We start from the raw sequence: 24,846 nt of genomic DNA on the forward strand, positions 1-24,846 counted from the left end.
CTGGCTCAGGCACAGGAAGCAGCACCTGTCAATTCTTGGAAAGAAAAAACCAGTCAGCTGGGTTTAAACCCCTCAGATCTTTGATCTGCCAGCCATTCATTCATTTCTATTTGATACTGATTTTACTAGGCTGTGATTGACAGCTTCCACATAGCCAGCTGGCAGCATAGATCAATTCATCTTGCTTCACAATTGAGTGACTTTGAAGTGTGTGGTAGTATGACTAGAGGTACTACGGTACCTGGGTGTGTGAGCTGCTATTGGTGGAGAAGGCTCACTGCTCATTGGCCCAAGTGTTGCTTTCTCATTGGTCAAGTCGAAGGTAGCTCCGCCCACGAGGCGGAGGATAAGAACCCGTGTTTCCCAGCAGCCATCGTTCTTTCTGTACTCAAGCAGCTGGGGAAACATCTTGTAGATTAAAGCCTTCAATTCGGACTACTTAGTTTCTGTGGTTATTGATCGCGCATCAATGTGGTCAGTTGTGAAACAAACTGCAATGTTTAGAAACTTGAAGCTTTGATTGACAGCTCCTGGATCACATCAATGTGCTTTCTGTTAGCATCACTGCTGTCTACTTAAAGTCACTCAACCGTCTCCTCTCCCCTTCCCTCCTCCCCACCTCTTCACTTCCTCCCTCATCCGCCTCCCGCCTCCATCCCTCTCTCTTTTTTCCTCCCCTCTCTCCTCCCACTCCCTCCCCCCTCCCTCCCTCTCTCCTTTCCCCTCCCTCTCTCCTCCCTTTCCCATCTCCTCCCTTCCTCCCCCACCCACCACTCCTCTCCCTCCCTCCCTCTCCTCATCACTCTCCCTCCTCCCCTCTTACTCCTTCCCCCTCATCCCCTCTCTTTATCTCACCCCCACCAGTTACAACACTCCAGAGTTTGGAAGTTACAGACCTAACTCTTCCAAAAACAATTATATTCAGCACATAACACATTTCTCATGTTTAATAAAGATCTATGGCATGTTGCCATAAGAATAAACAGGAGCAAATAAACAGAACAGAAATGATCACTTTCAACACCTTAACTAACTCTGATGTTAAATTAAACTTTTTCCAATTTAAATACTGGACATGCAGATCTATTTATAATTTAGAACATCAACTGGTATCTCTTCTATGTGACCTCACTTGTACTAACAATAAAAAGGTTGTCCTCTAGTCTTTAATTATCAGGGTGTTTGGACACTCAAACTGGAGTACACAGTACACTCTAACTCACATACCTTAATGTAGTGCATTTTATCAGCCAACCACGCTATCAAAATGAATTTTCCCTTTTTTTATGCCCACTGACATATGCCTAATGAGATTTGCGTTTCGATTACTTGAAGATCACAAATTAACTGATCAATGAAAAATGGTTGCAGATTATTGTAATAGTGTGGCACAGCTGTCATAGCCTGTTTAATACTGAAATCAATTTCATATGCTCAGGATGATTCTGTCAATGTTGTTGGCTGGGATCTTTGCATCTGTGTCCTCTCCACAAACCCTGAATGCGATGTGGGTGTTGTATGGAATAACCACCATGCTAGAGACAGGCCTCCATAACCAGCCACGATCTCCTCGCTTGTACATCTTGACAGTCACCTTTAGAAAAGAGCAAAAGACTCATGGTTACTTAGTTCAGGCAACAGCTTGGGGGCAGGGGGCAGCTAGGGATTGACCATGGAGCATCATTAGACTTTTCTCTAACCTCGCCTTTCACCTGAAAGGGCAACGGGCCACAGCAGAGGTCGGCAAGCTGTGAAAGTGATGCTTGTTATCTATGTGAAAACTTAGCAAATATCAATGTCCCTGGGTCAAAGATCTCTTGTGCCGAGGTTTGCTGGGGAAACTTTATCTTTGTGTGGCTGCATTTTTTGCAGCTGTAGGTGCAGTCAGTAACGCATATAAGAGGAAGAGATATTTCTACAGCATGACTCTGTCAGCAGCTGGGCCTTTGTGCCATGAGTTATGTTATTGACAAACCAGCAGAAAATTAAATGTTCCCCAAAGAACTTCCAGATGTGTTTTTTACTAATGACTTCATTACAAGGAACATTAAAAGGCAGAGTAAATGGAACACTAAAATTCAAATTACAGCAAAACCTCATCTCATAGCTTTGAGGGTTCTTTTAAGGGAATGCAATTATAATAAATTTTAATCATTTATTTGTGGTATGATGATGAGGAAATGAATAGTACAGTAGACTGGCTGCTCAAAATGTTATCGAAACTATTCAAACTGTCACCAGGGAACAAAACAGAGCTGCATTTTTGTTTAAAAAATGGCTTAAAACATCACAGCCCAGAGCAATAGAATTGTGTTTTTTTTTGCTATTTAATAAATTACGAAATTTGGATCATTGATAATTTTTAGTCGCTCTTCATTTAATTTTCTCAGAAAAAAAGAAATGTAATTATAAAACTAAATTAGCCTAATACCCAGTCAATATATAAAGATATGTAGGCAGATTTAGTGGTACAGCAGGCTGGTTGTAACAGTCCACTGTGCCACAGAATTGTACAACAGGGATTTGCACTTATTCTTCCGTAAGGTAACTTCCTGATTTTGGATTGTCCTATGATAGTGGTGGAGATTTGGCGTAGGCTTCTTGTTCTTCACAGAGAGGACAGAGTAAGAAGGGACGTTATCCACAGTCACTTTGCAGGGCTCCAATTGCCTGGTTACAGAGCAAAACTTCAATAAAGCCAGCCTCAGTTTACTGCTAGTTCTACTTTATGGGCAGAAAGACTATTCGCGGGATTCTCCGGTCGCCGATGCCAAAATCGCGCTCGCCGATCGGCTGGAGAATACCTGTTTCTGACCAAATCGGGGGTGGTGGTTCTGTCGCGATGCTCTATCCCCTCCGCGCCGTATTGACGGCCTCAGGATGTTGCCTGAGGCCCACCCCTCAATTCTCCCCCCCACTGACTGTGTAGGTCTCTCAGTCTCACCTGTCGGGAACTTGGTGTGGTGGCTGCGGACTCTGTCCAGCGCCGCCATAGTCGGGGGAGGGCCAATCCTAGGGATGGGGGGGGGACTTTGTCAGGGGGTTGGGAGCACTGTTGGGAGCCGGCCAAAGGGGGGCATTATTTTGCAGGCCGGGTCCACGTGCGTCAGGCGCCATGTTGCACGGTGCGGCCGCTGCAGGCCGCTGCCATGTGCGGCCATGGACCCGGCAATTCTCCGGGCCATATCGGCAGCTAGAGCCGGGTGTTCTTTGCTGCTCGGATGCTAGCCCCCAACCAAATGGAGGATCAGTGACTGTTTTGTACCAAAGTTTCAAGTATTAAATGCCATCTTTCCCACACCGGCATGAGGAAATAAGGCTGGATTCTCCGACTGTGAGGCTATAGTTGTTTTAAATTATCAACAAACTCTCACTGAGCCATCATGTTTCAATACTGTTGGTGTTGCCCAATCACTTGTAGCAATGACTCCTGTTTGTACTAGGCTTTCTAGTTCTTCGTCGACTTTTGGTCTAATGGAGTTTTGTATGGTTCTAGCTTTGAGACATTTGGGTTTACTGTCTGGCTTGATTTTTACGTGCACCTCAACTCCAATCATAGAGGAAACCTTGGAAAACCCTAGCGTATTTCATCAGATGTCGTTGCAAGTTGCTCCTTGAAGCCACGAGTTGATTTATTACTTCCCAGTTTAATCTAATCTTTGCCAACAATGCTCTGCCAAATAGAGCAGGAAAATTTCCACGGACAACATGAAGAGGTAACTTTGCTGTTTGTCCATTTGCTTCTACTTTTACCATAATGTATCCTTTTAATGGTACAACCTCTTCTATGTACGTCCTTAATGTCACATTTAACGGTTCTACAGGCAGATGCTTCAGCTTTTGATGATAAATTGTCTGAGATATTAACGATTAACGTATCCAATTCCATTTCATTTCATGACTTTCGAGTTTTGGATATGCTCAAAACCATTGTTGATCGCCCTGCATTGACAGTACACCAAACTTCAACTCCTGTAGCTGCTTGGTTACGTTGTCTTCTGAGTGGTCTTGAGCTTCGCCTGCTAATTTATAGACACGGCTAACCTGTTTAGATGTGTTTTTGGTCTTACATATTCTGAATGTTAGAGATGTTTTTTGAGCCCAACATGCTTTGGCAATATGGCCCTTTTTTTCACAGTTTTGCATGTATTTGTTTTACTCCAGCATTCTCCCGCTGAGTGTCCAACTGTGTACATCGGTGACATGGGCTGGAATTCTCTGGCTGTTGCGATTCACTTTTCCCGCTGGCAGCACACCCTCGTCTGTGGGGTTCCCAACGACATGAGGTGTCTTCAATGGGAAATTCTATTGATAAATGACAGGAGTATACACTCCAGCCGCCAGCGAACGGCCGGGAGACCAGAGAATCCAGCCCATGGTTGCACCCTTGCAATCTTGTTCCTGGTGGTATCCATTTTGTGGCTATTTGCTCCAGCCCCTATCTGTGAAACTTCTTTTTTTGCTAGCTCCACAGATATGGCAACTTCCACAGCAGCTTTGAGAGTTAAAGGACTTACAGTAAGCAGCTTCCTCTGAATAGCAGCACTGCAGAATCCATAAACTAGCCAATCACCAAGGGTATCATCAAGTGTTGAACCTAACTCACAATATTTTGCTAACCTTCCTAAAGTCGCTGCGAATTGTAATATGATTTCACCTTCTTCCTGAATACAGTGGTGGAACCAAAACCTTTCTGCAATCAATAACGGTCTAGGAGAGAAATGTCCCTTTTTTTCATTAATTCATAAAGTCGATGTAGGACTTATTTGCTGGTTTTGCTGGGTGAACTAAATTTTGTGCAGCAGAAAAGTTTTACATCCTACCAAATTAAGAAATGTTGCCATCTTTAGGTTCTCCGCTATCTGATTTGCTGTGAGATATAATGGGAATCTTTCTTCATATGAGACTCAGTCTTCATCAAATACATCCCTGACGCCTGTTTGTCCCACCATTTGGATCCCGACTTCCTCCTTTCTGAGTTTTTTTGGAAAGTATGGCACAAACGATCCCCTTATTGTGAGACCCATTGAACATACAATATGAAGTAACGGCACTCAGGCGTAGTGACTGTATTGGTTGTCATGATGTGTTTACATCAGGCCTGCACTTGATAAGTCCCACCTGTGTTCTTGCCTGATGGTCACTATTTTTTCAAACCCATGACCACTACCATCCAGAAGGACAAGGGCAGCTGATACATCACCACCTGAAAATTCCCCTCCAAGTCACTCATCAACCTGAAATATATTGCCATTCTTTCACTGTCATTGGGTCAAAATCCTGGAACTCTCTCCCTAGCAGCAATGTGGCTGTAATTACACCCCATAGACTGCAGCTGTTCAAGAAGGCAGCTCAGCACCACCTTCTCATGGACAATTTAGGATGGCATCGCCAGTGAAGCCCACATCCTGTAAAAATAAATATAAAAAGATCTCTGTGCCAATTAGGAGGGCACCCCATGAAACTGGGGGAAGATTACAGAATCAATCCTGACTTCAATTTCACATCTACCTCATGGAGCCTTAATCCTTCAGAACACCTAAAAATTGCAACTTACATTTTTTTTTATGCGTTCAATTTTAAGTTTCTCTCTTAATTTTATGTCTACATTCCAGTTTTTAGTTTGCGTTTTGTACAATGATTTAAACGTGATTAACATTCACTGCTTTTATTCCTTGCTTTGTTGTTTGCGAGAATCCTTCAATCTGAATGACTGGTCAGCCAACATATTTCCTACCCTGGATTTAATAGATCTCATGTGGAGGGTGCCAAATTCAAAGTGACGTCAAAATAGAGTAAACCTGTTCTAGGGACTCCGACAAAAATTTGTGGGCAGCTTTTCCAGAGGTCAATGCCATTCCTTTGCCGCTGACCGTAAGATTTGTGCAAGTGATGACGTCTTCATTGCTTCCAATCTTGTACAGCAGAAGAAAGTGACTAAAGGGGTCAAAACTCACCAAATGGCCATTAGTATGCCCATTTAATATTAGTTGTGGTTTCTATAGTTTTGGAAAAGGACATTAAAATTTTACACAGTGGGAAAGCTCAATTGATTAAAAGACATATACAGAAAGAAAAATGAGTAGGTCTTGTGTATTTCTGCAAAACTCACTGACACTGGCAGGAGAAAAGGAAGTTCTTGTTTTGGAACCTAAATACAAGGTTGATCTCTCTGCGCAAAAGACAATCAATGCCTAAATTAAGCAAAGCTGAGGCATGAGATAAGAACTGGAAATGTGTTTCAGGAGAACACAATTAATGCCAACAATATGCGTACATGATAAACATTACAGACAGATAGATTTTGCCAGCGTGGTAATGACTATGGGAAGAACAGTACTTACACACTGCTGAAGGGGAATGTAGAATGAAAGCTATAAACCTGATGGTGGGACCGAAGCAGACCTTTCGCAACTTTTGTGACTTGAGGGAATAAATCAGGCTGGTACTTTAGTGGTGCTACATCGAAAGCCTTCATTGTTGAAAGGTCTCCCTTAAAATTCAGTTCCCATTTGTACATTGAGCAGGGAGTTCATTGTCAACATATATTTCTAAGAAACAGACACCAGTGACACTAGTCATTGTTGTTTGTGGCACATTGCCATTGCAGAATAACTGGTGAGTTTGTCTATGAAACAGAGTAAAAGTAATTAACTCTGCAAAGAACTTTTGAGATTTCAATAACATGATAAGATACTTCACAAATGCAAGATTTTGTAAATTCCCTCATGGTCCGTAAGCAATTCCTGATCCTCTACAGAACCTAATAAAGGCCATCATTAACACCAACGCTTTTAAAGAACAGCGGGGCATAAATGCACGGAGAGAGCAGGAACTCACTGCAAGAATTGGTGAGACCAGTCAGGGATAGAAGCTGTGTGGAGCAGTGTGGGAAGAGGGTGGTGAACCCAGTATGGAGCAATGTGGGAGGAGAGAAGCAAACCCAGTGTGGAGCAGCCTGGGAGGAGAGAGGTGAACCCAGTGTGGAGCAGCCTGGGAGGAGAGAGGCGAACCCAGTGTGGAGCAGCCTGGGAGGAGAGAGGCGAACCCAGTGTGGAGCAGCCTGGGAGGAGAGAGGCAAACCCAGTGTGGAGTAGCTTGGAAAGAGAGTAGCGAACCCAGTGTGGAACAGCCTGGGAGTAGAGAGGTGAACCCTGTGTGGAGCAGCCTGGGAGGAGAGTGGCGAACCCTGTGTGGAGCAGCCTGGGAGGAGAGTGGTGAACCCTGTGTGGAGCAGCCTGGGAGCAGAGTGAGCAGCCATGGAGGACAGTGGAGAGCTCAGTGTAGAGAAGGGCAGGAGGACAGTGGAGAATTCAGTGTGGAGCAGCCTGGGAGGACAGTGGTGAACCCAGTGTGGAGCAGCCATGGAGGACAGTGGAGAGCTCAGTGTAGAGAAGGGCAGGAGGACAGTGGAGAATTCAGTGTGGAGCAGCCTGGGAGGAGGGTAGCCAATCCAGTGTGGAGCAGCGCAAGACGAGAGTGGCAAACCCAGTGTTGAGTAGTGCGGGAGGAAAGTGGCGAAGCCAATGTGGAATAGCTCGGGAGGAGAATGGCAAACTCAGTGTGGAGCCACCTGGGAGGAGAGTGGTGAACCCATTGCGGAGCAATGCGGGAAACCCAGTGTGGAGCCACCTGGGAGTTGGGCGGTGAACCCGATGTGGAACAGCACAGGAGGAGAGTGGCGAACCCAGTGTGGAGTAGCTTGGGAGGAGAAAGGTGAATCTAGAGTGGAAGGAGCCTGGGAGGAGAGTGGTGAACCCAGTGTGGAGGAGCCTGGGAGTTGGCCGGTGAACCCAGTGTGGAGGAGCCTGGGAGTTTGATGGTGAACCAAGTGTGGAGCAGCCTGGGAGTTTGCCGGTGAACCCAGTGTGGAGCAGCATGAGAGGAGAGTGGTGAACCCAGTGTGGAGCAGCACGAGAGGAGAGTGGTGAACCCAGTGTGGAGCAGCACAGGAGGAGAGCAGTGAACTCAGTATGGAGCAGCATGGAAGGAGAGAGTCGAATCCAGTGTGGAGCAGCACGAGAGGAGAGTGGTGAACCCAGTGTGGAGCAGCATGAGAGGAGAGTGGCGAACCCAGTGTGGAGCAGCACGAGAGGAGAGTGGTGAACCCAGTGTGGAGCAGCACAGGAGGAGAGCAGTGAACTCAGTATGGAGCAGCATGGAAGGAGAGAGTCGAATCCAGTGTGGAGCAGTGCGGGAGGAGAGTGGCAAACTCATTGTGGAGTAGCGCAGGAGGAGAGTGGCGAACCCAGTGCGGAGCATCCTTGGAGGAGGGTGGCGAACACAATGTGGAGCAGCGCGGGAGTGGAGAACCCAGTGCGGAGAAGCTTGGGAGAAAAGTGGTTAACCCAGTGTGGAGGCAGGATGGTGGCGCAGTGGGTAGTACTGCTGCCTCACTGCACCGAGATCCCAGGTTCGATCCCAGCTCTGGGTCACTGTCCGTGTGGAGTTTGCATATTCTCCCCGTGTTTGTGTGGGTTTCGCCTCCACAACCCAAAGATGTGCAGGGTGGGTGGATTGGCCACGCTAAATTGCCCCTTGATTGGAAAAAATAAATTTATTTTTACAAAGTGTAGAGTAGCTAGGGGGGAGAGTGGTTAACACAGTGTGCAGTAGCTTGGGAGGAGAGTGGAGAACCCAGTGTGCAGTAGCTTGGGAGGAGAGTGGAGAACCCAGTGTGCAGTAGCTTGGGAGGAGAGTGGAGAACCCAGTGTGCAGTAGCTTGGGAGGAGAGTGGAGAACCCAGTGTGCAGTAGCTTGGGAGGAGAGTGGAGAACTCAGTGTGCAGTAACTTGGGAGGAGAGTGGAGAACCCAGTGTGCAATAGCTTGGGAGGAGAGTGGAGAACCCAGTGTGCAGTAGCTTGGGAGGAGAGTGGAGAATGTGCAATAGCTTGGGAGGAGAGTGGAGAACCCAGTGTGCAGTAGCTTGGGAGGAGAGTGGAGAACCCAGTGTGCAATAGCTTGGGAGGAGAGTGGAGAACCCAGTGTGCAATAGCTTGGGAGGAGAGTGGAGAACCCAGTGCGCAGTAGCTTGGGAGGAGAGTGGAGAACCCAGTGTGCAGTAGCTTGGGAGGAGAGTGGAGAACCCAGTGTGCAGTAGCTTGTGAGGAGAGTGGAGAACCCTGTGTGCAGTAGCTTGGGAGGAGAGTGGAGAACCCAGTGTGCAGTAGCTTGGGAGGAGAGTGGAGAACCCAGTGTGCAGTAGCTTGGGAGGAGAGTGGAGAACCCAGTGTGCAGTAGCTTGGGAGGAGAGTGGAGAACCCAGTGTGCAGTAGCTTGTGAGGAGAGTGGAGAACCCTGTGTGCAATAGCTTGGGAGGAGAGTGGAGAACCCAGTGTGCAGTAGCTTGGGAGGAGAGTGGAGAACCCAGTGTGCAGTAGCTTGGGAGGAGAGTGGAGAACCCAGTGTGCAGTAGCTTGGGAGGAGAGTGGAGAACCCAGTGTGCAGTAGCTTGGGAGGAGAGTGGAGAACCCAGTGCGGAGCATCCTTGGAGGAGGGTGGCGAACACAATGTGGAGCAGCGCGGGAGTGGAGAACCCAGTGCGGAGAAGCTTGGGAGAAAAGTGGTTAACCCAGTGTGGAGGCAGGATGGTGGCGCAGTGGGTAGTACTGCTGCCTCACTGCACCGAGATCCCAGGTTCGATCCCAGCTCTGGGTCACTGTCCGTGTGGAGTTTGCATATTCTCCCCGTGTTTGTGTGGGTTTCGCCTCCACAACCCAAAGATGTGCAGGGTGGGTGGATTGGCCACGCTAAATTGCCCCTTGATTGGAAAAAATAAATTTATTTTTACAAAGTGTAGAGTAGCTAGGGGGGAGAGTGGTTAATACAGTGTGCAGTAGCTTGGGAGGAGAGTGGAGAACCCAGTGTGCAATAGCTTGGGAGGAGAGTGGAGAACCCAGTGTGCAGTAGCTTGGGAGGAGAGTGGAGAACCCAGTGTGCAGTAGCTTGGGAGGAGAGTGGAGAACCCAGTGTGCAATAGCTTGGGAGGAGAGTGGAGAACCCAGTGTGCAGTAGCTTGGGAGGAGAGTGGAGAACCCAGTGTGCAGTAGCTTGGGAGGAGAGTGGAGAAACCAGTGTGCAGTATCTTGGGAGGAGAGTGGAGAACCCAGTGTGCAATAGCTTGGGAGGAGAGTGGAGAACCCAGTGTGCAGTAGCTTGGGAGGAGTGTGGAGAACCCAGTGTGCAGTAGCTTGGGAGGAGAGTGGAGAACCCAGTGTGCAGTAGCTTGGGAGGAGAGTGGAGAACCCAGTGTGCAGTAGCTTGTGAGGAGAGTGGAGAACCCTGTGTGCAATAGCTTGGGAGGAGAGTGGAGAACCCAGTGTGCAGTAGCTTGGGAGGAGAGTGGAGAACCCAGTGTGCAGTAGCTTGGGAGGAGAGTGGAGAACCCAGTGTGCAGTAGCTTGGGAGGAGAGTGGAGAACCCAGTGTGCAGTAGCTTGGGAGGAGAGTGGAGAACCCAGTGTGCAGTAGCTTGGGAGGAGAGTGGAGAACCCAGTGTGCAATAGCTTGGGAGGACAGTGGAGAACCCAGTGTGCAGTAGCTTGGGAGGAGAGTGGAGAACCCAGTGTGCAGTAGCTTGGGAGGAGAGTGGAGAACCCAGTGTGCAGTAGCTTGGGAGGAGAGTGGAGAATGTGCAATAGCTTGGGAGGAAAGTGGAGAACCCAGTGTGCAGTAGCTTGGGAGGAGAGTGGAGAACCCAGTGTGCAGTAGCTTGGGAGGAGAGTGGAGAACCCAGTGTGCAGTAGCTTGGGAGGAGAGTGGAGAATGTGCAGTAGCTTGGGAGGAGAGTGGAGAACCCAGTGTGCAGTAGCTTGGGAGGAGAGTGGAGAATGTGCAGTAGCTTGGGAGGAGAGTGGAGAACCCAGTGTGCAGTAGCTTGGGAGGAGAGTGGAGAACCCAGTGTGCAGTTGCTTGGGAGGAGAGTGGAGAACCCAGTGTGCAGTAGCTTGGGAGGAGAGTGGAGAACTCAGTGTGCAGTAACTTGGGAGGAGAGTGGAGAACCCAGTGTGCAATAGCTTGGGAGGAGAGTGGAGAACCCAGTGTGCAGTAGCTTGGGAGGAGAGTGGAGAACCCAGTGTGCAGTAGCTTGGGAGGAGAGTGGAGAATGTGCAATAGCTTGGGAGGACAGTGGAGAACCCAGTGTGCAGTAGCTTGGGAGGAGAGTGGAGAACCCAGTGTGCAATAGCTTGGGAGGAGAGTGGAGAACCCAGTGTGCAGTAGCTTGTGAGGAGAGTGGAGAACCCAGTGTGCAATAGCTTGGGAGGAGAGTGGAGAACCCAGTGTGCAGTAGCTTGGGAGGAGAGTGGAGAACCCAGTGTGGAGTAGCTTGGGAGGAGAGTGGAGGACCCAGTGTGCAGTAGCTTGGGAGGAGAGTGGAGAACCCAGTGTGCAATAGCTTGGGAGGAGAGTGGAGAATGTGCAGTAGCTTGGGAGGAGAGTGGAGAACCCAGTGGGCAGTAGCTTGGGAGGAGAGTGGAGAACCCAGTGTGCAGTAGCTTGGGAGGAGAGTGGAGAACCCAGTGTGCAGTAGCTTGGGAGGACAGTGGAGAACCCAGTGTGCAGTAGCTTGGGAGGAGAGTGGAGAACTCAGTGTGCAGTAACTTCGGAGGAGAGTGGAGAACCCAGTGTGCAATAGCTTGGGAGGAGAGTGGAGAACCCAGTGTGCAGTAGCTTGGGAGGAGAGTGGAGAACCCAGTGTGCAGTAGCTTGGGAGGAGAGTGGAGAACCCAGTATGCAGTAGCTTGGGAGGAGAGTGGAGAACCCAGTGTGCAATAGCTTGGGAGGACAGTGGAGAACCCAGTGTGCAGTAGCTTGGGAGGAGAGTGGAGAACCCAGTGTGCAGTAGCTTGGGAGGAGAGTGGAGAATGTGCAGTAGCTTGGGAGGAGAGTGGAGAACCCAGTGTGCAGTAGCTTGGGAGGAGAGTGGAGAATGTGCAGTAGCTTGGGAGGAGAGTGGAGAACCCAGTGTGCAGTAGCTTGGGAGGAGAGTGGAGAACCCAGTGTGCAGTAGCTTGGGAGGAGAGTGGAGAACCCAGTGTGCAGTAGCTTGGGAGGAGAGTGGAGAACTCAGTGTGCAGTAGCTTGGGAGGAGAGTGGAGAACCCAGTGTGCAGTAGCTTGGGAGGAGAGTGGAGAATGTGCAATAGCTTGGGAGGGCAGTGGAGAACCCAGTGTGCAGTAGCTTGGGAGGAGAGTGGAGAACCCAGTGTGCAATAGCTTGGGAGGAGAGTGGAGAACCCAGTGTGCAGTAGCTTGGGAGGAGAGTGGAGAACCCAGTGTGCAATAGCTTGGGAGGAGAGTGGAGAACCCAGTGTGCAGTAGCTTGGGAGGAGAGTGGAGAACCCAGTGTGGAGTAGCTTGGGAGGAGAGTGGAGAACCCAGTGTGCAGTAGCTTGGGAGGAGAGTGGAGAACCCAGTGTGCAATAGCTTGGGAGGAGAGTGGAGAATGTGCAGTAGCTTGGGAGGAGAGTGGAGAACCCAGTGTGCAGTAGCTTGGGAGGAGAGTGGAGAACCCAGTGTGCAGTAGCTTGGGAGGAGAGTGGAGAACCCAGTGTGCAGTAGCTTGGGAGGACAGTGGAGAACCCAGTGTGCAGTAGCTTGGGAGGAGAGTGGAGAACTCAGTGTGCAGTAACTTCGGAGGAGAGTGGAGAACCCAGTGTGCAATAGCTTGGGAGGAGAGTGGAGAACCCAGTGTGCAGTAGCTTGGGAGGAGAGTGGAGAATGTGCAATAGCTTGGGAGGAGAGTGGAGAACCCAGTGTGCAGTAGCTTGGGAGGAGAGTGGAGAACCCAGTGTGCAGTAGCTTGGGAGGAGAGTGGAGAACCCAGTGTGCAATAGCTTGGGAGGAGAATGGAGAACCCAGTGTGCAGTAGCTTGGGAGGAGAGTGGAGACCCAGTGTGCAATAGCTTGGGAGGAGAGTGGAGAACCCAGTGTGCAGTAGCTTGGGAGGAGAGTGGAGAACCCAGTGTGGAGTAGCTTGGGAGGAGAGTGGAGAACCCAGTGTGCAGTAGCTTGGGAGGAGAGTGGAGAACCCAGTGTGCAGTAGCTTGGGAGGAGAGTGGAGAATGTGCAGTAGCTTGGGAGGAGAGTGGAGAACCCAGTGTGCAGTAGCTTGGGAGGAGAGTGGAGAATGTGCAGTAGCTTGGGAGGAGAGTGGAGACCCAGTGTGCAGTAGCTTGGGAGGACAGTGGAGAACCCAGTGTGCAGTAGCTTGGGAGGAGAGTGGAGAACCCAGTGTGCAGTAGCTTGGGAGGAGAGTGGAGAACCCAGTGTGCAGTAGCTTGGGAGGAGAGTGGAGAACCCAGTGTGCAGTTGCTTGGGAGGAGAGTGGAGAACCCAGTGTGCAATAGCTTGGGAGGAGAGTGGAGAACCCAGTGTGCAGTAGCTTGGGAGGAGAGTGGAGAACCCAGTGTGCAGTAGCTTGGGAGGAGAGTGGAGAACCCAGTGTGCAATAGCTTGGGAGGAGAGTGGAGAACCCAGTGTGCAGTAGCTTGGGAGGAGAGTGGAGAACCCAGTGTGCAGTAGCTTGGGAGGAGAGTGGAGAATGTGCAATAGCTTGGGAGGAGAGTGGAGAACCCAGTGTGCAGTAGCTTGGGAGGAGAGTGGAGAACCCAGTGTGCAATAGCTTGGGAGGAGAGTGGAGAACCCAGTGTGCAGTAGCTTGGGAGGAGAGTGGAGAACCCAGTGTGCAGTAGCTTGGGAGGAGAGTGGAGAACCCAGTGTGCAGTAGCTTGGGAGGAGAGTGGAGAACCCAGTGTGCAGTAGCTTGGGAGGAGAGTGGAGAACCCAGTGTGGAGTAGCTTGGGAGGAGAGTGGAGAACCCAGTGTGCAGTAGCTTGGGAGGAGAGTGGAGAACCCAGTGTGCAGTAGCTTGGGAGGACATCGGCGAACCCACTGTGGAGCAGCCTGGGAGGAGAGTGACAAACCTAATGTGGAGCAGCCTGGGAGGACATCGGCGAACCCACTGTGGAGCAGCCTGGGAGGAGAGTGACAAACCTAATGTGGAGCAGCCTGGGAGGACATCGGCGAACCCACTGTGGATTAGCAGAGGCTTAGAGTTGGCAACCCAGTGTGGAAGTGCGCAAGAGGACCATGGCAAACCAAGTGCGCAGTAGCGAGGGACGAGAGCGTTCATTACGCCTGATTATCCCCATCCCGTCCACTAGAGCAGCTCAGGTAAGTGCAGAGGGTCATGTCTGGGCACCGCCTGCTGGCACAGTGCCAAGGAGCAGTGGCAGGGGTGTTGCGTGGATGTGGGGGTTGTTCTGTTTTTGTATCAGGGTGCCCTTTAAAAAGGGCTGCCTGATCTTCAAAAAAAACTAAGTTCCTGAGAGGGGGGGGGGGGGGGGGGGGGGGGGGGGGGGGGGGGGGGGGGGGGGGGGGGGGGTGCTGGTTACCCCACCAGCGTGACATCTTGTGATCCGCCCTTTGGATTTTATTTTCTGGTTGCCTTACGATATGAAGGAGAAAGCTGCCGTTGATGCTGACAGCTTCAATGCCGCTTTTCCTGCTGGCTGCAACACTCTGGATTAAAAATGGAAAATTCCACCCAATGCAAATGAAACATGAATTAACAGGCAAATTACAGGTCGTACACTCAATAAGATACACATGGGACAGCAGATACAACAAAGACAAAGGTGCAAAGCTGTGAACAATAACAACTTGTGTTGACATGGTACCTGTAAAACAATAAAATGTCACCAGAAGCTTTTAAGTGGCAGCAAACTAATTTGACCCAAACAATTTAAGGAACTACTAGGACAAAGAGATAGATTTTAAACAGCATCTTAAAGGAGAAAAGAGAAGTAGAGAGTAAAAGAATTTTAGGATGGGAATTCCTGAGGTTAGGGCCGAGGCAACGGACGGGATGACTGCCAATGGTGAAGCAATGAAAATTGGGGATAATATAGCCTGGAATTTGAGAAGAACTGAGATGTTGGAAGTTTAAGTTTCTGGAGGATAGAAGGCGGGAGGCTAAAGGAGAGCATTGAGTTTAGCAGTAGCAAAGGGATGGATAATGTTTTCAGCAGCAGAAGAGGTGAGGAAGGGTGAGGAAGGGCTGGAGATGTTACGACAGTAAAAATAGCGGGACTTGGTGATGGAGAGTGTATGGGATTGGGAACCTTGCTGAGGGTCAAAGAAAAGGCCATGCCAATATTGGGCTGCAAATTATGGGGACGAGATAGCTTGCCCCCCCAGTAAGAAAGTTGGCTGGAAGCCAATTCACTCTGTGCAAGCCCGTAGCCAAAACGCATTGTGGACTAAATTGTCCCACAGTCTGTCCTCCACTGGGAAGGAAGCCCCACCTTTGGGATTGGCTGGCAGCTCCAACAGTCCCAGGAGTGCCAAGATCTCAGTAATAGGTTTGCCCACTCCTACCCACCTGCTCGCGCCAACTGTATTGTGGCATGGGCAACCTATTATCTAAGTTAATTAGATTGTAAGCAAGCTCAATTTACCCTTAATTATTTTTTAAAACATGTCTGCTGATTTTGACACCTGCCATGTTATTGGTATGAGCTCAGAGGTGGGTGCGAAGGTGGTGGGCTGGATACCAGCCCTATTTTACATGCCGTCCCACTGAAAAAACATGTGAAGGGGGCATGTAACATCCAGCCCCTTGAATATCTTGCTAAAGATTGGCTGAAGCCTATATTTGTAGCTTTCAATGGGGTTTCTTGAGAAATTTCCAAAACCTTCTTCTAATATCCCCAAACAATATCTAATCACCACGCATTATCTGGAAATGTGACCATCTGTAAACATTGAAAACGTACAGCATGAATCAAATTAATTTATTCAGGTGTTACATGTCCACAATATTCTTGAAATAACCTAGCCAAAAAATGGCAAATGTTCTATCTTTGTAACCAAAGTTTACTAATCTTCAAACTCTGCTATCCAATCCAATGTTCCCTTTAAGCTTTGCAGTATATAGCAATCATAAAGGGACTGCACAGTGTAACAAATACAGTGCAGAGAAGATAGAGGGAACATTGATCCAGACTCTCAGTAACTCCATCAACCTTGCTACCTCACATGACCCCTGTTTTCATGATCTCCATCACAGATAATGCCAGCTCTACATACTTCCTGATCAACCAATCCCTTTCTAATCCCACTTTCTTTTGTCTATTTCTGGAAAACAACTCTTTGCCGACTCACAACTGGACTTTTGAATCCCTGACGAAACATTTACCCACCTTTTGCCACAATACTTCTTCAGGCATTTATCTGCCCAAACACTCCCTCACTTCCATCTTTGATGCCCTTGCCTACAACAAAACCTTCACTTTCTTCCATCCTGGTCAATTTCCATTGTATGACCCTCTGTTTGGCTGCTTCAAGATCAAGTACGATATAGCCATCTATCACCAGTTCTGACTCGACTATGCCAAAACTACCCAACAGACCATGATCACTCGAGACAGCAAATAACCCCAGCTTGCTTTCTTCATTATCTACCAGATTGTTTACAATTTCAACATGGAATTAATCAATAAGCTAAGCCTCCATCACCAACTTCCATCTCGATAACAACTCTATGTAAGCTCCCGATACCTTTATCATGCTTTTATCATTTCCAAACTCAACTAACTCAATGTTCTTCAGGTTGGCTTTCCATCCTTCACCCCGTAAACTTTAAATCATCCAATACTTTGCTGCCAATATTCCACCCGCACTATGTTCCATTCACTCATCAGCACTGTGCTCACTAACCTATATTGATTGGTGGGTTCCCAATGACTTTTATCCTTTAAATTCCTTCATGGTCTTGACCCTCCACAACCACCTGCAGCCATTCAAGCCCACACTAAACTTTCTGGGCGCGATTCTCCTGAGTCACGAAAAATCGGGAAGCTGGCGTCAAAAACGGGCGCGTTTGACGCCAGCCTCCGCCCCCCCGACCGGGAACCGATTCATCTCCCCGGTCGGGGCTAGCATCGCGCGGCCGTGAACTCTGGCATCGCGGGCTTAACGAATTTCGTTAAGCCCGCTAGCCAAAGTTAGCGACGGCTGACGCGTCAGATGACGTCAGCCGCGCATGCGCGGATTGGACGACTCCAACCCGCGTATGCGCGGATGACGTCATCACGCATATGCATGAAACCCGCGCATGCGCGGGCCAGTACGCCCCTCAGCCGCCCCGCGAATGGATCCAGCGGGGCGGCGGAGGGAGAAAGAGTGCGCGGGGTAAGTACCCTTGGCACGGCCGTGGTAATAGCTCCATCTTTAGTTGGGCAACCATTTTGTCTGACTATAACTTTATGAAGCACCTTTGGGTGTTTTTTCTACATTTGAGGTTCTATATGAATACAAGTTGTTGCTGCAATCTTTTTAGTTTCTACAAATAATTAGAACTGACTACAAGCTTTGAAGTTATAATTATTTCATAGACCAACAATAGTCGCTGGGCGTATCCTCCGTTTCAGGGGCAGAGTGTTGATGCCGTCGTAAATGCTGGAGCGTTTTGCGACGGCGTCATCTGGCCGCTAGGAGCAGCGATCCCCCAACCCACAGGGGGCCAGCATGGCACTGGAGTGCTTCACGCAGTTCCAGCTGCCGATACGGGCCCCAGCATGGCTGGCGTGGCTCCGCGTATGCGCGCCATGGCCGGCGCAGGTCGGCGCATGCGCGCGGGTTGTCGTCTCCGCGCCAGCCCCCACGCAGCATGGCGGAGACCCACAGGGGCCGGCGCATAGGAACATAAGCCCCCCCCCCCCCCCAGAATTAGCCCGCCCGCCAATCGGTAACCCCCGATCGTGGGCCTGGCCACCGTGGGGGACCCCTGGAGTTGGAGCCCCTTCCCCCGACCAGGACAGCCTCCGCAGCCAGAACGCTGAGGCCCCAATGGGTAGGACGACATGCGAACGACGCCGGTGGGACTCTTCGGAACTTGGCGGGCACTCGGCCCCTTCGAGCACGGAGAATCGGCGGGGGGGGGGGGGGGGGTGGGGCATTTAGCAGTCCCTGAATGGTGCCGTGGCGATTGCGCTGGCGCCATTGGCTGGAGAATCGCCGGCCCGGTGTCGGAGCGGCATGGCGGGATTCGCGTCCCCCCTGGCGATTCTGCGACACACCGCGGCATCAGAGTATTCTGCCCTATCCGTTCCATACACTCTGAACAAGATTCTCCAAAATCCCGGCTCAGTGTTGAGGCCGGCATAAACACCGGAGTGTTTCACGCCGCCATCAATGGGCATCTTGGCCCAGCGATTCAGTGGTCCGCAGGGGGCCAGCATGGCGCCAGAGTGCTGCCCACTGCTCCAGCGCCGATACGCAGGCCCTGCATTGCCGGTCCGCGCATGTGCGCGACAGCTGTTTCCACGCCAGCGCATTTATGCGCTGGCGGATGTGCGTGGTGGCCGTTTCCGCGCCAGCGCCGCGTAACATGGCAAAGCCATAAAGCGGGCCTGCACGGAATGAGGTAAGCCCACTCCAGATTGCGCGTGTCTGCCAATCAGTAGTCCCCGATCGTGGGCCTGGCCGTTGTGCAGACCCCCCGGAGTCTGATCTCCCTGCCCCCCCACCACCGGGTGGTACCAGGTTGGAATCACGCCGGCAGAACGCGGCGGGAACTCGGCCGGTCGATCGCAAAGAATCGCCGCGGGGGCCGTGTGCGCGCGACTGCCGCCGATTTTCCGGTCGGCGGAGAATCACGTCCCGACGTCGGAGCGGCGTGTGGGGAATTTCCGGCGTGACCGTCGATTCTCTGACCTGGCGCGGGCTCGGAGAATCCTGGCCTATGTGTTCCACTCAAAGTTCATGAATCAGTAACTGATCAACTCCTCCTCTTCTCTTCACTCAACCATAGACTTATTATCTTGAAGTTGAAATAATTTCAGGTTGGAATTATCTAGTCTCCCTGAGGCAGGTTTTACGCAGCGGGAGCAGTTCTCCATTGGCTATCAGCAGTATCTTCCGGTCCCATCAAAATGAATAATAATTTTCATGGCTCGCCCATCTTCTGGGGCATCTTTGTTGCGACTCCGGAATATGCACCAGCAAAAAGCGCTGGTAAATCCCACTCTCTTTGAAATTTAAATCGCAAGCAGGCTCCTGTCAAAATATATTCTGAATAAAGAAAAAATGTTTCTATCCAAAAGTTTATCTTGAAAGGGGTTGATATTGGCAACATAGGTGTCCAGCTGATGATATTTGAGTGACACATTACTTTTGGGGATACACAGATATAAAATTGCACACAATATATGAATCCATCTGCAACACAAGGTCAATATTGATAACTTTGGCCTGTGCTAATTGCAAAGTAGATGTAACTTACACAGAAAGACCTCTCTGGAGACAACGGAACAACATATGTTGGCAAGCACATATATTGATGTTAGTAAACTCTGCAAAGGGCTTTTTGTCTTCTGTTGGAATACACATTATGGCAACCCTGATGTTTTGAGACTGAATAAAGAAAATGCACAAATGGATGTAACAAAACCACAGCAGATTCCATGCTCAATCATGCAGTTGATGAAGATATTATTATAACTTTACTGTGTTGCCAGGACTTCCGGTGCAGCGGCATGAAGCAGCGGCTGCATCTCGGGTGGCTGCAGCGCAGGCTCTAACGCTTTGGGCTTATCTGCCCAATCGGAGATTTAAAAATAAAACGGTCTTTCCTGGAAGTGAAGTTGACCGCAAAGAGTGCGATATTGACATTGACGAGGGGTGAAATTGCAAACGTCGAGCCCGATGGGGGTAACTTTCCTCAGTTTAAAACTTTTGTTTATTATGGATGGGAAAGAGATTATTATTGTTATAATGGGGGGAGAATCTCGTGCTTGGTGCAGATATAAAGGCAATGGTTAAGGAATAGGTGGGACCTGGGGTGGGGTGGTCACTTTACTAGCACTTGAAAGTTAACTAGTTAACAGAAGTCAAGTGGGGGATGGGGATGTGACTTATCGGGCTAGTTTGGTTAAGCTCAATGCGTCTAGAAGGTTGGGGGAAGGGGAGGAGGTTAGAAGAGACGATAGGCTATCTGTTGTCCGGGGGGGGGGGAGAAAGGACAGTGGCCACTTATCCTTTTCTGCTCCACCATTTAGGTGGGATGGGTCGCCACCTTAGGTGCGCCTACGGCCTGGGAACATCTGTGAAGCTATGACCTTTCCCGATGATAATTAACGACTGAGTAATTGCTGGGGGAGAGGGGGGTGGTGGTGGTACAACGGTAGTCATCTGCAAAGTGCTGGGTCTGCAAATCTGCAAAGGCCCAGTCAAAAGACCGCGGGCCTTTGCTCATTTGAAGAACTTGGGAGCCAATGGGACATTCTGCCAGGAGACTCAAATGCGTGAGAGAAATGAGGCGCTGCTTCTGAACGCTTGGGTGAGCCAAGTTTTCCATTCAGGATTTGACAGCAGGGCCCAGGGGGTGGTGATCCTTATTAATAAAAGGTTCCGTTTTCATTCAGAGAAGGTTTTAGCAGATGCTGCAGGGTGGTATGTTATAGTAACGGGGGTGTTAGAATCGATGCCAGTGGTGTTGGTGAATGTTTACGCCCCGATACAATGTTCATGAAACAGCAGCTGTAAGGATACCGGATCAAGACATCCATCAGCTAATTATGGGAGGAGATATGAATTGTGTGCTCGACCCAAGGGTAGACCGTTCTAGGCCAAGATCACTGGCCCTGAGGGGTATGGCAAAGGCATTAATTGCTTTTATGGAAGAAACGGGAGGGGCAAACTCTTGGCAGTTCGGTCACCCAGGGGAAAAGGAATTCTCATTCTTAGTACATGATGCCTTTTCCAGGATTGATGATTTTGGCATAAACTGAACGCTATTATCTCTGAAGACTCGCCGATGGTCATTTCTGACCATGCCCCACATTAGATGGACTTTGAGCTGGGGGTAGGTAAGGGACATCGAAAGGCATGGGGACTGGATGTGGGTCTGCTAGTGGACATTGGGTTCTGTGCAAGGATCTCAGGGGCTATCAAAGATTATATTTTGAACAATGACAATGAGGAGGCCTCTCCCTCGATACTGTTGAAAGCACTGAAGGTTGTAATTAGAGGAGAAATTATCTTTTAAGGCCTATGTAGAGCTGGAGGTAAGGAGGGAGCAGGAAAATCTAGCAGACGATATTATAGAGGTAGATCGTAAGTATGCGGATACCCCTTCCCAAGAACTGTTCGCAGAGAGAAGGAAACTGCAAATGCAGTTTGCTATGATTACTACCGGGGGGGGGGGGGGGGGGGGGGGGGGGGGGGGCGGGGGCGGGCAGCTGAGGTGAGCTAAAAAGGCTAATTATAAATATGGGGAGAAGGCTAGTCGGCTCCTGGCATATCAACTGAGGAAACAGAAGGCTGAGAGGGAGAGGACACGGGCTGGTCTCGGATCATGAGAAAGTCAATGAGGTATTTAAGACCTTTTACCAAAATATATACACGTCAGATCCTTCTCCTCCAAAAAATCAATACGTGAATAGACACTGTGCACCGGAAAGAAGAAAGAGGACTCCTTGTCCCTGGATGTAGAAACTTCCGCGGGTCCACTCCACCCACCTCTCTCATAAACGCCACCAACAACTTCACCTCGCCCCCACCGAAGGGGATAAAGACTTTGGCTTGGAATGGTCTACCTTTGGAACCAAGACCGTATCTCAATCCCCCCAAGGATCAACTGATTTGTGTCCATATCCGGGATAGTTGCCCCCACCATGAAATCTACATCGTCCCAATTTGGAGTGTACGCATTCACCAACACTACCGACCTGCCGTCCAATTGCCCTGAGACCATAACATATCTACCCCCCTGATCTGCCACCACCTTCTGCATCTGGAACTGGACTCTTTTATTGATCAGGACTGCACCCCCCCCCCCCTCCCCGGGCCCTACTGTCAAAGCCCGAATGAAACACCTGACATACCCAGCCCTTACGAAGCCACACCTGGACTTTACCCACAAGTGAGCCTCCTGCAACTGCATCGGCCCTTAAGCTCTTCAGATGAGAAAGAACCTCTCGCCCATTTTACCGGGCTTCCCAACCCCCGCATATTCCACGTCACCAATCAAATTGAAGGTTTCTCACCTTGGTCAGCCATCACCCCAACATTCTCCAACCAGCAGTTCCCACTCAAGATGGCACCTGGCACCACCCATTGGATGGAGAAAAAGGTGTCACCATCAGCAAACTACCCCGCCCCCCCATCCCATAAATTCCACAATCATTTCCTCTCGAAACCGCTCTTATCTCCCCTATCCCCGTCCTCCCACCATTCACACCTTCAAGGCATGCCGAAACCTGAACAAACAGGATCAGCAGGCCGCAGCCCCTCCCCTCACCTCGCTCCTGTTTACTAGCAAACTGCAGTTCCCCCCCCACCCCAACCTCACCCAAACATCAACAATAAAACAATGGACCTTCCACACCTACCCCATCCTTCCAAACACCATTGTCCCCCTTCCCCTTTCAAATGCATGTACCCGCCCTTACAAACCGTAAAAGATAAAAGGGGCGAGAAGTAACCCAACCCATTGAACAGTCCCCGAAAGCAATTTTCAGTTAACAATTAACAATACCCAAATTCAAAGAAAATACCCAGATGCAACAAAGAAACCACAAAATACATAGGGCGAAATTCTCCGACCCCCACGACGGGTCGGAGAATAGCGGGAGGGCCTTCCCGACATTTTTCCCGCCCTCCCGCTATTCTCCCCCCCCCCCAACTCCCGACACGAATTGCTGCCGCCGTTTTTTTACGGCCGGCAGCGATTCACAGCTGTTCGATGGGCCGAAGTCCCAGCCCTTTACGCTGTTTTTACGAACGGCAAACAGACCTGGTCTGGCCGTTCGTAAAAACGACGGGAACAACTCGCTTTTTATAACCATGGCACCGATTGGCACGGCAGTACCACGGCCGTGCCAAGGGTGCCATGGGCCCGCGATCGGTGCCCACCGACCGCGGGCAGCGGGCCCGATGCCCGCGCACTATTTGTCCTTCCGCCGCCCCGCAGTATCCATTCGCGGGGCGGCTGAGGGGCATCCCGACCCGCGCATGCGCGGGTTTCGCGCAAATACGCGATGACGTCATCCGCGCATGCGTGGGTTGGAGTCTTCCAATCCGCGCATGCGCGGCTGACGTCATATGATGCGTCAGCCGGCGCTAACTCCGGCAAGCGGGCTTAACGAAATTCGTTAAGCCCGTGATGCCGGAGCTTGCGGCGTCGGGCTGCTAGCCCCGACCGGGGACCAGAATTGGTTCCCGGTCGGGAAGGGGCGCGCTGGCGTCAAACCCGCCTGGGTTTGACGCCAGCCTTACGATTTCTCCCGTTTTGGGAGAATCGCGCCCATAGCCCTCCAACACTCCCCCTTTTCACAACAAAGATCCACTTCCACCATTCTCAATTCAGTTCAAAACCCTCTGGGCGCGATTCTCCGCCCCCCACGACGGGTCGGAGAATAGCGGGAGGGCCTTCCCGACATTTTTCCCGCCCTCCCGCTATTCTCCCCCCCCCCCCCCCGCCCAACTCCCGACACGAATCGCTGCCGCCGTTTTTTTACGGCCGGCAGCGATTCACAGCTGATAGATGGGCCGAAGTCCCAGCCCTTTACGCTGTTTTTACGAACGGCAAACACACCTGGTCTGGCCGTTCGTAAAAACGGCGGGAACAACTCGCTTTTTATAACCATGGCACCGATTGGCACGGCAGTACCACTGCCGTGCCGGGCCCGATGCCCGCGCACTATTTCTCCTTCCGCCGCCCCGCAGTATCCATTCGCGGGGCGGCTGAGGGGCATCCCGGCCCAGGCATGCGCGGGTTTCGCGCAAATACGCGATGACGTCATCCGCGCATGCGCGGGTTGGAGTCTTCCAATCCGCGCATGCGCGGCTGACGTCATATGACGCGTCAGCCGGTGCTAACTCCGGCAAGCGGGCTTAACGAAATTCGTTAAGCCCGTGATGCCGGAGCTTACGGCGTCGGGCTGCTAGCCCCGACCGGGGACCAGAATCGGTTCCCGGTCGGGAAGGGGCGCGCTGGCGTCAAACCCGCCCGGGTTTGACGCCAGCCTTACGATTTCTCCCGTTTTGGGAGAATCGCGCCCTCTGTCTTTACAAAAGACTCCGCCTGCTCCACTGTCTCAAAGAAGTTATCCCTTGAGTTGTGTGTGACCCTCAACTTTGCCGGGTAGACCACTCCACTTTCATAAAGTGCTGCCATCACCTTCTTGAAGGCCGCCCGTCTTCTCGCCGACTCCACCATGACATCTCGGTATATCTGAATACCACTGCCTTCCCACCTCACCTCACGGTTCTACTAAGCCCATCACAGCATCTTCTCCTTCATCTGGCAGCTGTGGAAACAAACTATACACAGTTGGTGGCTCGTTAGCCCGTGGCTTCAGGTGGACTGATCGATGGGCCCTATCCAGCTTGAAGGGGGAGCCAAGCTGTTGAAGTTTGAGGACAGGAACAAGGGCCTGAGAGCAAAGTTCAAGGATCTATAAAACAGGTCCCGGTGGCTGCACGTGTGGATCATGGGGCTGCCTGAGGGTATGGAGGGCCAGAGGCCAACTGAGTACTTTTCAGTAATGTCTGGGAGGAGGAAAGTACTCAGTTGGCCTCTGGCCCGCCATACCCTCAGGCAGCCCCATGATCCGCACGTGCAGCCGTCAGGACCTAGTTTCCAGATCCTTGAACTTTGCCCTCAGACCCTTGTTACTGTCCTACAACTTCAACATCTTTCCTCCCAGCGCACTCCTCACTGAAGTCGACCCTGCAGACATCCTTTCATGACCAACATTCAATGGGGAATGTTTCCAATTAAATTCTCCCCAAAATGTGGGTAAAAATGACCAAAAAACGGAGGACTCCGGCGGGAGCT

The 24,846-nt window shown here is 50.6% G+C and overlaps 1 protein-coding gene across 1 annotated transcript in view; it reads right to left on the minus strand.

Moving 5' to 3' along the window:
- Positions 1 to 929: 929 nt before the first annotated feature.
- si:zfos-911d5.4 overlaps positions 930 to 24,846 on the minus strand; it is a 399,989-nt gene continuing 376,072 nt past the window's right edge. The window contains exon 7 of the mRNA XM_038773956.1: positions 930 to 1,594. Coding sequence (XP_038629884.1) covers positions 1,427 to 1,594 — 168 coding nt within the window. The 3' untranslated portion in view covers positions 930 to 1,426. The remainder of the gene's footprint in view (positions 1,595 to 24,846) is intronic.

This window comes from Scyliorhinus canicula, chromosome 16 (assembly GCF_902713615.1).
Source record: "Scyliorhinus canicula chromosome 16, sScyCan1.1, whole genome shotgun sequence".
Lineage (NCBI taxonomy): Eukaryota > Metazoa > Chordata > Chondrichthyes > Carcharhiniformes > Scyliorhinidae > Scyliorhinus > Scyliorhinus canicula.